Source organism: Dipodomys merriami, unplaced genomic scaffold (assembly GCF_024711535.1).
Source record: "Dipodomys merriami isolate MVZ:Mamm:240054 unplaced genomic scaffold, mDipMer1.0.p SCAF_13, whole genome shotgun sequence".
Lineage (NCBI taxonomy): Eukaryota > Metazoa > Chordata > Mammalia > Rodentia > Heteromyidae > Dipodomys > Dipodomys merriami.
In genome coordinates this window covers 38,087,780-38,101,462 of record NW_027202604.1, presented here as the reverse complement: position 1 = coordinate 38,101,462, position 13,683 = coordinate 38,087,780, and the positions used below count along the sequence as shown (strand labels likewise).

The following is a 13,683-nucleotide window of genomic DNA, read 5'->3' as shown; positions in this document are numbered from 1 at the left end:
CCTGGCTGTAGGGAAAAGGAGGGGGTTCAGCAGAAAAGCTGCCCCTGGGCGCAGGGCACGGGGAAGGGCAGCTGCGGGTGGCTGGAGACGGAAGAGGAAGGCGCGGCTCCCAGCCCACCCGCCACAGCCCAAGGCCAGATGCTGGACAATATGACACAGGAGCCCTAGAAAATGTGGGTTAGGACCACGCCGGGACAGGGACCCGCTGGCTGGTCATCGCACGGAATCTCCTCGCTGTGAAAGCTGTCCACGGTCACTGGGGGGGGGGGGGCGAGGTGAGGGTGTGGCTTCAAACCAGAGTGTACAGTGGCTGGCTGGAAATTAACATGTTAATAACATCCTGTGCAAAGGAGAAGCCCCTACCATTAGGTGAGATTTCAGTTCTTCATTTACACACGTGGGGGGGATGGGGAGGGGGACGGAGGGGAAGGGAGGGGGAGGGGGCAGGGGCATCCAGGAGGCGGGCAGCAGCTCAGAAGTGCGTCTCCTTCTCTGTGATGGTGGAGATGGTGCCGTCGCCCTTGACCTTGGCCTCACAGTCATTAACCAGCACCGTCCTCGGGCCCGCCCCCAGCTTGCCCCGCATCTTCAGATCTGCACTGGGGATTGTCAGCTTCCGGAGTTTCTGAGGGTGGAGAGGAGAATGAGTGAGTGGGCTGGGCTGGCTGGGGATGGGAGGGGGACCATGCAGCCTGGGGCACAGTCTGGGTCTCCCTGCCAAGCTGTGCCGCTGGCCCTCACCTCAGGCAGCGTGGGGCGCAGGGCCCCGTGGGGCCCCCCTCAACCACTGGCCCTCACCTCGGGCAGCGTGGGGCGCAGGGCCCTGCAGGGCCCCCCTCAACCACTGGCCCTCACCTTGGGCAGCGTGGGGCACAGGGCCCCGTGGGGCCCCCTCAGCCGCTGGCCTCACCTCGGGCAGCGTGCCCTCTGTCTTCCACAGCTTGACGCAGACCCAGAGCGGGATGCACAGCATGGAGGACAGGGCCATGAGCCAGCCGATGCCGTAGCCCCAGGCGGGGTAGGTGTACAGGTTGTTGTACTTCAGGGGCCTGTACTTGACCAGGAAGAAGATGAAGATGCCCTGTGCCGAGAGAGGAGAGCCGGGCGGAGTCTCAGGGCTGGCCTCAGCCCTGGCCGGACAGGCCCAGGCTTCCCCACCAGGCTGCCCTACGCGACTGGGACCCGAGCCTCAGCCTCACGGAGACCAGCCTCACCCCAGCCCCTGCCCTGAGAATGTAGTATTTCCCTAGCTACTTCTGGCAGCTGGCTTTGATCAATGACCTTTAACGGACTCAGTCAGTCTCCGTGCCAACAAGTGCACCAAGCACTGAGGGTGTTTTCCCCCTCCCTTCCTTTCTCTCTCCCTCCCTTTGGTACCAGACTGAACTCAGCACCCGAAGCTTACAAGGCAGGTGCTGCACCACCTGAGCTATACCTCCAGCCCCCTTTTGCATTGGTCAGTTTTGAGGATGGGTCTTCCTTTATGCCGAGGCTTCCATCTTTCTATTGTGCGACCCTGCCTCACTATGGATTAGTACGCACCCCTGAGCCTAGCCACCATGCACCTCTGTAGCTGGGGCAACAGGCATGCACCATGGCACTCAGCCAGTTGTTAAGATGGAGTCTCTTGAACTTTTTGCCCAGGCTGACCTCATACTGCAACCCACACAATCAGGCTCATAGGAAAGAGCTGCCCCATCTGGCTTCCTTTCTTTTCTGTCTTTTGAATTAACCATAGTTTCACCAAGACCTCTCTGTGACTTGGCCCCAGCTCTGTCGTCTTCTCAGTGATACTTTTTCTCACTCCTAGAACCTTGGTCCCCACGGACGGAGGAATGCAGCTCATGTGTGTGTGTGTGTGTGTGTGTGCGTGTGCGCGTGCGCGCATGTGAGCGCCCACATGCACAGAAGCTGAGACCCTGAGAAGATTCGTTCACGATCACCCTTAAAAATGGCAGCAGAGCTGGGACCCGAGTGACCCTTGTTGGGCGTCGGGGGCCTGGGGAACAGGGGTCCCGGAAGGGCCTGTCTCCACCCGGGGGGGGGGCTGTGGCTCAGAGGAGGGGGCAGGGGCTAGAGGTGGTCCTGAAGGACTCACCGCACAGATTCCGGGGGTCACCACCTTCCAGCACCACTTGATGAGTGACAGCGGCCGGTAGCCAATCATGTCCTCGATGTTATCATAGAACCGGTTGCTTCCTGTGCCGTGGAGGAAAACACAGGCAGGAGACTGAGCGGAGGTGGCCAAGCTCCCGGGCCCCTTCCCGACCCCAGGATCTTCTTCAACACCCCAACTTGCCGCAGCTGAGCCCAGGGCTGTGGTTTGGGTCGGAGGGTTCTGGTAGGTCGGCCTGGAAAGGCTTGCTCGCCTGGGCGGAGCTATGGGGTGAGGGGCATTAGCAGGCCATGACAGCACGGGGGGCCGTGGAAAGGGGCCCAGAAGTCCCTGAGGAGAGGAGGGAGGGGCTACGGGCTAGAGGTCCCCCCAGCCCCCCCCCCAGGTCCCAGGAGCCCGGCCGCCTGACCCCCGCTCACCGTACACCCAGCCGATGCACACGCACTCGAAGATGGCCACGAAGAGGAGGCACATCCCGCTGGCCGCGTATGAGTCGAAGAGCTGAAAGATGTACATGCCGCCCTGCGGGGTGGACAGGCAGATGGACACATGGGACAGCCTCGGGGAGGGCCCCTGCTCTGCTCTGTGGTTACCGTCGGCCGGGGGCCGAGCTCTGCAGAGCCACACCCGGGTGCCCTGGTCCCGGGCCTCTGGGGTGGCCTGGGGACAGTGGCAGTGGTCTCCCATCACACGCCTGTCCCCGGCCAGCTGCCCAAGGTCGAGAGGCTATGTGGGAACCTCTCTCCTGGACAGATGGCTGTGGGCCTCCAGCCTCCGGCCTCCCCTCCCCAGTCCTTCAGCATACCAGCCTCCTGAGAGCCCTTCCTGCCACACCACTCTCTAGTGTGCAATCACCACTGCTCCCCTCAGCCTGGCAGTCAGGTCATCGTCTTCCTCCCTTCCTGTTCACCCCTGCTCACCAGCCACCTGCAGCAGATGCGGGGCGGGTGAACCTCGCACGGAGAGTTCCTTCCGAGCCCACAGGAATGCTACCGTCTCCAAGAGGCCCTCCCCAGAAGACTTGCTCTTTCTTTGTGTCTTTAGAGTGCAATGTCTAGCCTCTTAAAAAAAAACAAAAACCCCAAGTGGCCCTGGCAGCTGGCCTGCTAGCTCCACGCTCCCTCTGGGCAGGGCAGGCATAGAGTAGGTGCACAATTAATCTTTGGGAGGTGAAGATGGCCCTCTGTACTAACCTCAGCTTGAACACATTTGCACAGCATCTATACCAGCACCTGTGCTATATAGCCTTGTGTCTTTGTCCAAGAACTTCCCACACAGCATGGTACAGGGACTGGTGCTATTGCATTTCCGCTGTGTTCCATGGTGAGCCATCCAGAGATGGTGTGAGTTCATGGGAGGACCTTGGTTGTATGTAAATGCTGCACTATGCCGTGTGAAGGCGGGAGCGTCTGCAGCCTTGGTGTGCAGGATGTCTTGACTGACTGTATGTGGAGGTGTGTATACAGGTGTCTGGGCTCTGTGAGGGATCTGGCAGCTGTGAGCTTGGCCGATGGGCTGAGCCAGGAAGGGTGTCTAGGAGGATGGTGTCTAGGCATTGGGGGTGGGGGAGGAGGGGGGAGCTGAGCTGCAGACACAAGAAGAGCCAGGATCTGTACTGGAAATCTCCATCACACACCAATGGGAGGAATGAAATGAAAGCAGCAGGAAGGATCTGATGGTGGGCTAGGCTGCCTGGCCCCTCGTGAGCCTGCCAGGGGGGCTTACTTGGAACACCCCCTGCCCCATCTTCTATTCTGCATGGGCAGCATGGCCTGGGATCGTGGAATAACGGCCACAGAGAACACAGGTGAGAAAAGGGGGCGTGGCGTGACTTTGGCTGCTGACCAGAGGGCGCAGGCCCCTTGGGGTCCCACAGACCTGATCCACGGCTGTTGGGGACACAACTCTGAGGCCCGGTCTACAGACTTTCTGGAAGACACTAAAAACCCACATTTTCTTTTTTTCTTTTCCTTTTTTTTTGTCGGTCGTGGGGCTTGAACTCTGGGCCTGGACGCTGTCCCTCAGTTCTCCAGCTCAAGGGGAGCGCTCTACCACTTGAGCCACAGTGCCACTTTTGGTTTTCCGGTGGTTTATTGGAGATAAGAGTCTCACGGACTTTTCTGCCCGGGCTGCCTTTGAACCGCGATCCTCAGATCTCAGCCTCCTGAGTAGCTAGGATGAAAGGCGTGAGCCACCGGCGCCTGCCTAAAATCCACACTTTCATGGGAACTTTTTCTCTAAGTGTTGGCAACTTTTTCACCTTCTTAAAAAGCACAGTGGGTGGAAGTGGCGCTGTAGCTCAAGTGGTAGAGCGCTGGCCTTGAGCTGAAGAGCTGAGGGACAGTTCCCAGGCCCAGAGTTCAAGCCCCACGACCGACAAAAAAAAAAAAAAAAAGCACAGTGGGTGACACGCAGCGGGCCCTGGGCCGTGCGGGACTTTGCCTGTGGGGACTGCCGTGGGCACAGAGTCTTGAGCACCGGGGCTCAGCTGGCATACCCCTGGTTTGGCTGAGTTAAAACTCATCACTGCTGGGCACCAGGGGCTGAGACCCATCATCCTAACTGCTCAGGAGGCTGAGATCTGAGGATCGCATTTCCTGCCAGCCTGGGCAGGAAAGTCAGAGAGACCCTCCTTCCTAAGTAACCACCCAAACAGCCAGAAGTGGTGCTGTGGTTCAAGCGGTAGAGCACTAACTTTGAGCACAAAAACTCATGGATAGTGCTTAGGCCCTGAGTTCAAGCCGTAAGACTGGCACAAAAACGAACGAACTCAAAGTAGGCACAGACTCCATGATCCTGGTTGGCAATCAAGAGGATCAGAGCTCAAGGCCAGCACAGGCAGACAGTGAGATCCCATCTCAGAGAACATAAACCGGGGTGTGTGTGTGGTGTACACACCTGCCATGCTGTTTGGAAAGCATGTGGTCCAGGTGGACCCCGGAAGATCCTAGCTGAAAATCCACTCAGAAAGGGCTGAGGATGTGCCTCAAAGGGTAAGGCACCTGTCCAGGAAGCACAAGGCTCTGAGTTAAATCTCAGGGCTATAAAATACACACCAATGTTCATCCCACGAACGTTGTGCATTAGAGATAGAACAAAGAAACCTTTATGCAGCGCTTCACTGGCTTGTAGTGTTTGGTCAACACGGGGCCCGGGATGGGATGGAAGTCTCCCAGGACTGTGCACCCAGCGACCTTGTAGTGGTCAGTACTTGTGATGTTTGCACAACAACAAAACTGCCTAATGTGAGCCTCAGAACGCATCTCTGCCGTTAAGGGATGAAGCCTGTCCGGGTATTGCTTTAACCGCTTCCTCCGTCCTAATCCCCTCTGATCCTGCCTGGAGTGATTAAAGGCAGGCACTGGGCGATCCAGCCAGCAATTACCAGCAAGGCCGAGGCTGACGTGTGTGGTGTGCGGCCCATGCCTGGGTCCTGATCCCTGGGGGCTTGGCTGGCACACCTCTGTGACAAGTGACACATTTGGCTTTCTGAGTTAAAGCTCAAAGCTGTGGGGCGCTGGTGGCTCACGTCTGTAATCCTAGCTATTCAGGGGGCTGAGATCTCTGGGGATCTTGGTTCCAAGCCAGCTTGGATGGGGAAGTTTGAGAGACTCCTATCTCCAATTAACCACTACAAAAGCAGTCAAGGGAGCTGTGACTCAAGTGCTAGAACGCCAGCCTTGAGTGGAAAAGCCCAGCTAGAGAATGAGGCCCTTGAGTTCAGGCCTCTCAGTACTGACACACACAAAGCACACCGATTATCTCTGTGTACACGAGGAGAGGTGACAAATGTCACCTTCACAAGACACCTAGGTGAGGGAGGATGAGGTGGGGTAGCTGCAGGGGAGAGAAGCAAGGTTTTAAGGTGGTGTGTGTGTGTGGAGAACCATTCCTAGCCTGCAGGGACAAGGGGAGGGGTGCACACGGAGGGCTGGGGTTGAACAGATCCTCGATGCCACACAGGGACGCAGTTCAGGGCCCTCGACACCTGTCAGTTCCCTTGGGACCATGGTGCCCGTGTCCTGGTCCCCTGGGCGCCCCCAGCAGCTTCCTGTGGCCCAGCACGGGCAGAGGTTGGATCCTGTGCTCAAGGCCACAGATGGTGTGCACGTGACCCTTGCTGGAGGAGCGAGCTGAGCAGCAGAGAAGGTTCTAGACCCGCCTGGGGTCACTCAGCCAGGCAGTTCCCGGGCCGGGGGTTGACGTGGGAGCCTGGCGTGGCGCTGGCCCTGTCACTCACCTCGGTCAGCATCACCAGGCCCAGGAAGTAGGAGACCACGGACAGCGCCAGGATGAGCAGCTCCCGCCGGTAGCCCCTCCGGAACACCTTGGGGTACATGTCTACCACGGCGGTCACCAGGCTTTCCACACACACAAACTGGTGGGGAGACACGGGTGGGCGGCCTTGGCTGAGTGAACCCAGGGAACAGATACAGACACCCCGCGGGCAGGGCGGGCCTGTCTTCACCTCCACGCAGTGAGCAGTGAGCGTGGGACCGCCGCTGACCCCCGGGGGCAAGGCCGCTCAGGGAGGGGATGAACCGGGTCACGCAGCACGTGGCGTGCACGTGGGAACTCTGGTCTAGCGCCCCAGGCTCCGCCCCTTCTCCCCGAGTGCCTGCTGCAGGTTCCGGGGTTACCAAGGCCCAGCCGCGGCCCGGGCATCATCATCCAGGAGCTCAGAGCGAGGGGGGGGGATGGTCAGTGTTCCCAGCCTCTGCCCGGTGGAGGGCAACTGAGGGGCAGCAATGTCCACCTCCGTTGCCCCGGGACAAGGAGGCCCAGAGCCTGGCTGTGATTCAGGCCATCCGCTGCACAGGCTGGACTGTGAGCCGGCGCTGCGCAGCCACACTGTCTGGTGCCTGGTTGGGAGGTTCCCTTCCTGGACCCCTAGGAATTGCTTTCGGCTGCCCAGGAGGGTGACATCTGCCCTGTATGTGTACACGAGGTGCACAAGGGAGAGGGGCAGTGGCCACTCAGGGTCACGCAGCTGGTGAGATGCATGGAACCGGGCCTCTCCAGCCCTGCCTGACTCAGTGCCCGGCTGCCCACTGTCCCCAGCCAGGGCTGGCCCGGCCAGCCTCGAGAATGGTGAGGAGGACGCTGGGAGGACCCTGCGGTGGGGGGAGGGGCGGCTGGCCTGCAGGGAGGTCCCGGCAGCGCACAGCACCTCGAGTCCTTGCTCTCTCCTTTAAAATGAGGGGGGCAACACAAAGGACCCCAGCCCAGAGGATGATGGGGACAGCGTGCGGCCTGGGGCCCCTGGGCCAGACAGCCGCGCCGTCTCCCGTCCGGCATGGCTGCTGACCCCGCTCCCTGCAGGGCTCCGGCCTGGCAGCCAAGGGAAGATTATCAGCGAAAACACCTGGTGCGCCACTCGGCTTAGCAGTTTCTGGGGAACGAACGGCTCAGGGAAAGAAATCCCCTGCGGCCCGCGGCCCGTGACAGACACATCCGTCACGGGGCTCGAGGCAGCAGCCCTGCCCGGCTGGGCCCTGAAAGTCTTAGCCCTCAGCTGGGAGTGCTCGGGGTGGCTTCCCAAGCCTGGGCCGTCTCTGCCCCTGCACCCCCCCCCCCCCCCCCGCACACCACACACTGCACAGCACCAGCTGCCAGGCCACAGAGGAGGAGGCGGGGGCACGGGGCAGAGGGCGTGGCGATGCCCAAGTCACCAAGAGCTGGCCACACGGGCACAGCAGGTGGCAGAGGAAGCCATGGCACACAGGCAGGGGTGGGGTGCTGAGGGAGCGTCATGGGAACCCCCGCTCCGGCCACACACAGGCCGAGAGAGGAAGGGGCTGCCTCTGCCTGTGTGCAGACATTGAAAACGGCCCAGGCGGGGAGGTCTCCGGGAAGGGGTGGAGGGCCCTGAGCTGATGTGTGTGGCGACCGGCTGGAGGCTGGGGGCAGGCAGGGGGAGGACCTGCTGACTGGAACCGGAGGGGGCATCAGACCACGGGCAGGGTCTCCCCCACCTCTCCCTCCTCCCAACCCTCCCCCCTCCCCTCCCCACCTCTGCCCATCCCCACTCCACGTCCCCACCACCACTCCTGTCCCCTCACAGCCTCTCCCCCATACCCCTCCTGTTGCCTCTCCTCCACCCCCTTACCCATCACCTTACCTGACTGTCCAGGCCCAGGAAGATGAGCATCATGAAGAACAGGGTGGCCCACAGTGGAGACAGAGGCATCATGGTGACAGCCTTGGGGTAGGCGATGAAGGCCAGGCCGGGGCCTGGGGAGGAGAGAGATGCTCACTACAATCCAACATGGGGCTCCAAACAGGGGCCTGGGTACCAGTCTCTGTAGCACAGCCTTGGGAGCCTCACGGTTCAAATCCTGCTTCTACTCAGTGGCCCAAACCTCTGTTTCCTTTGCTAAAGAGTAGTGACAAAAGGTTGTTTTGGGAATTCAGCAGGTCTTTACTTTAAGAGCAGCTTTATTGCTCTTCACGTGGCTTATGCCTGTAATCCTAGCTGCTTTGAGATCTGAGGTTCGAGATTTGAAGCCAGCCTGGGCAGGAAAGTCCAGGAGGATCTTACCTCCAACTGACCTTCCAAAAGCGTGGAAGTAGAGCCATGGCTCAAGTGGTAGACACTAGCCTTGAGAGAAAAAGCTAAGGGATCATGCCCAGGCCTTGAGTTCAAGCCCCGGTATAGGTGCGCATACACGCACTCACGCACACACACACTCAAGCAGTTTTATTAAGGCAGAATGACAACGTGCATACAGCAAGCACCAGTTGGCGCACACCATTGTTCAGAGAACCTTGCAGGTTCGCAGCGCTGCCATCAGGAGGCAGGGCACTGTGCCATCTCTTCCCTGCTTCTCCACCCCACTCCCCAGTTCCCAGCACAAGAATCTTAGGATTTTTTTTTTCTTCCCCACCCTTTGATTAGTTTTGCCCATTCTGCTCAAGATGGAAGTTCTGGGGTACTGCATGCTTATGCATTGCACTTTCTAGGAAACTGATTTCAAAGGCAGTCCATTTCCTAATCTCATAGCGATGGATACGAAGGCCAGACTGAGGCTCCAGAGCCTTGCCAACACTGGCTGCTGGCAGCCTTGGGAGTCTGGCCCTCATGGCAAGTGTGTGGTGTCGCCATTTTGGTTTCACTCTGCATTCCTTATGGTGGTGAGTGTCAATCCATGCCGAGTGTCCATTTGTATGTCTTCCTGTAGGCCTCTGCCTGCTCTCTATTGGGTCATCTTTTTATCCACTTGGGAGAGTTCTTCATACACGTGGAATAGAAGACCTTTTATTTTTAGCAGAGAAGGTGTCATGTGTTTCTCTCAGGCTGTGTAGTTTTCCTTTTCCTGTTTTTATGGTCTTGTGGAGAGCAGAAGTTTAAATGGAGCCAATTGTTGCCAGCATACAAAAATACTGTGGACTTTTACTTGTTGATCTTGTAGCCTGTAACCTCTTTCTATTTTTGTAGATTTTTTCCCCAGGGTTTTATATGGTCCATTTCGTGGTATGGATATGATGGTTTTTAGTCCTTCCTTTCTAATCTTACAGCCTTTTATTTTTCATGTTTTATTGCATTCTCTAGGATTTCTAATACTGTGATGAATACAAGCAGAGCCTGAAGACCTTGTGTTTTAGTTTTAGAAGAAAACCTTTGAAATTAGCATTGGTACAAAGCCATGAACTAAACCACAGCTCTTATTTAGAACCGGATAGCTTTCCTCCTCTGTCCCAAGATCCAGGTCAGGACCCCGCACTGCTCTTTCTGGTCACATCGCTTTGGTCTCCCCTAAGCTACGGCACCTCCTCAATCTCATCTTTCATGAATGTCTCAGTTTGGATGAATACTGGTCATTGTTTTACAGGAAAGTCTCAATGTGGGTCTGATCTTTTTTGTGTATGACTGAAATCATGTATTTTTTTTTTTTACCAAAATAATCACAGGGACACACCAGCCATCTCCACCATAAAGTGACTGCTTCTCATGTAACTGTCAACGTCTTTCTTGGTGGTGGGAGTACATTGAGATGGTGAGAATATCCTGTTCCACGTGAGCTTTGAGCCCCCGATCCCTGTGCCAGGGGAGGCCAGGTGGCATGGTGCTCAGGACCTCAGGACTCTGCTAGCATCGTGCCCAGTGGGATCTGGTTTCTTCTTTGCTGCCCGTCCTCTCCCCTCCCCCCCCCCCCGCCCCCGCGTACATTTCCACTGTGATACATTTACACCTGTAGGAGTGATCTGGGTGTGGTATATTCTCTGGGTTCCAATACCATTGCTATTTATTTTGCTGCCCAAATGGTTCCAGGTTTGACTTCTGGTCTTGTCTTTGGGTTGATTTCTTGTCCTCTTGACACGCCTCCAGCCTTTTTTTTTTCTTTTTTAATTCTGAGCACGTCATATTTCCTGGCACCACTAGGAATGTTCTGGCATCGTGGTGTGGTGTTGCCTGAGCCCCAGAATCAGTGGCATCTCCAGGGAGCACTGGTGTCCTTGCTTGGAGAATAGTGTTCAGAACAAGAGCTGGGAGCTGGGTGTGTCCACACGGTGGGGTTTCCCGGCTGCTGGGTCTTCCCTGCACACGAGGTGAGGGAGCGTGTGTGCTTGTCCACACGCATGCCAACATCTGTACACGTATTAAACCATGAGCGCCTGCATGCAGACCCCTCACGCGCTGGCAGGGGACTGAAACCTCTAGCTCAACATTTAGAAAGTCTGCCTTACTTGTTTCTAACTGCTTTCACAGCAGAAGTGCCGTAACTACCCTAGCTACCTGCTTATTCAACACTGATACTCGCAAACACAATATTGTAGAATTGGTCATCTATGTCCCTGCTTTAGCACAGTTCTAGTTCAGCTACTTTTTAAAAAAAATCTCTAGTCTCAGAACCCAGTCAACATCTGGCTCTTGGATGTTTCTTAGGTCAGCCGGGCACCGGTGGCTCACCCCTGTGGTCCTAGCTAGCCAGGAGGTTGAGCTCCAGAGGCCCACAGTTTGAAGCTAGCCTAGGCAGTGAAGTCCTTGAGACTCAATTTCTAACTGCCAGACTAGAGGTGTGGTTCAAATGGTAGAGCACCTGCCTAGGAGATTGCAAAGCTCTTGAGTTCAAGTCCTGGTTCCATCAAAAGTAAACCAAGTTTTTCTTCCCCAGACCCCTTAGAATGGGTACATGATTCATTTGTCTTTAGCAACACTAATTAGGTTCCTTTATACTAGTTGTGGGGTTGCACCCACAAAAGTGATGGTTATTTAATATGGGTGCTATGTGAAATCTTTAAGAATCAAGGCTTAAAAAAGTATTCCTAAGGGCTGGGAAGGTGGTTCCATGGTAGAGTGCTTGCCTTGCATGCCTGAGGCCCTGGATCCGATTCCTCAGCACCACATAAGCAGAAAAAGCCAGAAGTGATGCTGTGGCTCAAGTGGCAGAGCGCTAGCCTTGAGCTGAAGAGCTGAAGGACAGCGCCCAGGCCCACAGTTCAGGCCCCACGATCATCATCATCATCATCAACAACAACAACAAAATGCTCCTACTACTTCTCAGCTCCCTTCCTCCCTCCTTCCTACCATTGTCATAGTTCATTCTCTCTGAATTTCTTTTGCACAAACTAGTGTTTTCTTACATCCCCTTCTTCCTCACAGGAGAAATAGAATTGCTTTTTTGACCCCTGCCTACACCCTCTGAGATAGGGTCTTGTGGTAGAATCCGAGCTAGTTTCTAATTCTCCAGGCCTCTTCCTCAGCCTCCTTGGTTCTGGACTTGCAGGGGTACACCATCACATCTGGCTGAACACATATGCTGCATTGAAAAAAACCCAAACACACAAAACCCGCCACTACCCCGCATTACTCTTATTCTTAGTTGTACTTGGGTGTCAACTTTTTTCCTGGAGGCTCTTTTGAGATCTACATCTTATATGCTGAAATGGGGTTTCCATGGCTGCGATTTGCAAGGCGACCTAGGCTCCGTGGCAAGGTTCTTGTCTCCTCATGAGCGTTACGACGGCGAGGTGGCTGCCTGCTCTCTGTCTGTGGCTGCCTGCTCTCTGTCTGTGGCTGCCTGCTCTCTGTCTGTGGCTGCCTGCTCTCTCTCTCTCTCTCTCTCTGTGGCTGCCTGCTCTCTCTCTCTCTCTCTCTCTGTGGCTGCCTGCTCTCTCTCTCTCTGTGGCTGCCTGCTCTCTGTCTGTGGCTGCCTGCTCTCTGTCTGTGGCTATCTGCTCTCTCTCTGTCTGTGGCTGCCTGCTCTCTCTCTGTCTGTGGCTGCCTGCTCTCTCTCTCTCTGTGGCTGCCTGCTCTCTCTCTCTCTGTGGCTGCCTGCTCTCTGTCTGTGGCTGCCTGCTCTCTCTGTCTGTGGCTGCCTGCTCTCTCTGTCTGTGGCTGCCTGCTCTCTGTCTGTGGCTGCCTGCTCTCTGTCTGTGGCTGCCTGCTCTCTCTGTGGCTGCCTGCTCTCTCTCTCTCTCTGTGGCTGCCTGCTCTCTGTGGTACCCCCGCCTCTCTCCTGTGTCAGATGCTTGATCCTTCTTTCTACTGGAAGCCCAGAGCTCGTGGAGCTCTTCAGGGTGTCTTTGAGTCAATCCCTGGGGTTCACTTTCCCCAGTCCCCGAGCAGATCTCTGGATTAAGATCCAGCTCCTTACCCCTGAAGCATCTTTGCATGACAGTTCTAAATACTAGCACCATAAGCATTGTTTCTTCTTTGCTTGTGATCCCTTTCTGTGTGGGGGTTCATTTTCAGTGTTTTCTTCCGTCGTTTTGTTCTCGTGGCTGCCTTCCTGTCTTTCTTCAAGGTCCCCGGAAGGCTTTCCGCTGGCCCCTGCCATGCGGTCTCCCTGTGCCAGAGTCCGTGTTCCGTGCTTTCCTGGTCATGCGTTCCCCTGAGTTCAGTCAGTCCTCCTCATTTCTTCCTGTTCATCTTCTACCTCTAGTTACCTTGTTTTTTAAAAATGTCAGTCCTGGGGTTTGAACTCAGGGCCCAGTACCTGCTAGGTAACCGCTCTACCCCCCGCAGCACGCTCTCCGTCTTTTGTGACGTCAGGTCTCATGTTGTTTTCTTTGTCCTGGTGACCCAGATGGTGACTATCCTTCATACACCTTCTGTGTAGCCATGTACCACAGGGCCTTGAGCATGCTAGGCAGGCACTCTACCACTTGAGCCATGTTCCCAGCCTTGTGTTTTTTTTGTCGTGGGACTTGAACTCTGGGCCTGGGCGCTGTTCCTCAGCTCTTCAGCTCAAGGCGAGCACTCTACCACTTGAGCTACAGCACCACTTCCGGTTTTCTGGTGGTTTATTGGAGATAGGAGTCTCACGGTCTCTCCTGCCCGGGCTGGCTTTGAACCGCGATCCTCAGATCTCAGCCTCCTGAGTAGCTAGGATTACAGGCGTGAGCCACCAGCACCCGGCCCCAGCCTTGTGTTTTATAGGGATCTTTTGGTTTGTTTTCTGTTGGTCATGGGGCTTGAACTCTGGGCCTGGGTGCTGTCCCTGAGTTCTTCAGCTCAAGGCAAGTACTCTATCACTTGAGCCACAGCACCATTTCCAGTTTTCTGGTGGTTAATTGGAGAGTCTCGTATCTTTACAATAAAAATATAATAATAATAATAATAA

The 13,683-nt window shown here is 56.1% G+C and overlaps 1 protein-coding gene across 1 annotated transcript in view; it reads right to left on the bottom strand.

The window, feature by feature from the left end:
• Window positions 1–370: 370 nt before the first annotated feature.
• Window positions 371–13,683, bottom strand: part of LOC138824811 (sodium- and chloride-dependent GABA transporter 3) — an 84,975-nt gene continuing 71,662 nt past the window's right edge. The window contains exons 9-14 of the mRNA XM_070019126.1: window positions 8,238–8,350; window positions 6,357–6,494; window positions 2,536–2,638; window positions 2,099–2,199; window positions 911–1,081; window positions 371–625 (exon numbers count right to left, since the gene is read on the bottom strand). Coding sequence (XP_069875227.1) covers window positions 473–625; window positions 911–1,081; window positions 2,099–2,199; window positions 2,536–2,638; window positions 6,357–6,494; window positions 8,238–8,350 — 779 coding nt within the window. The 3' untranslated portion in view covers window positions 371–472. The remainder of the gene's footprint in view (window positions 626–910; window positions 1,082–2,098; window positions 2,200–2,535; window positions 2,639–6,356; window positions 6,495–8,237; window positions 8,351–13,683) is intronic.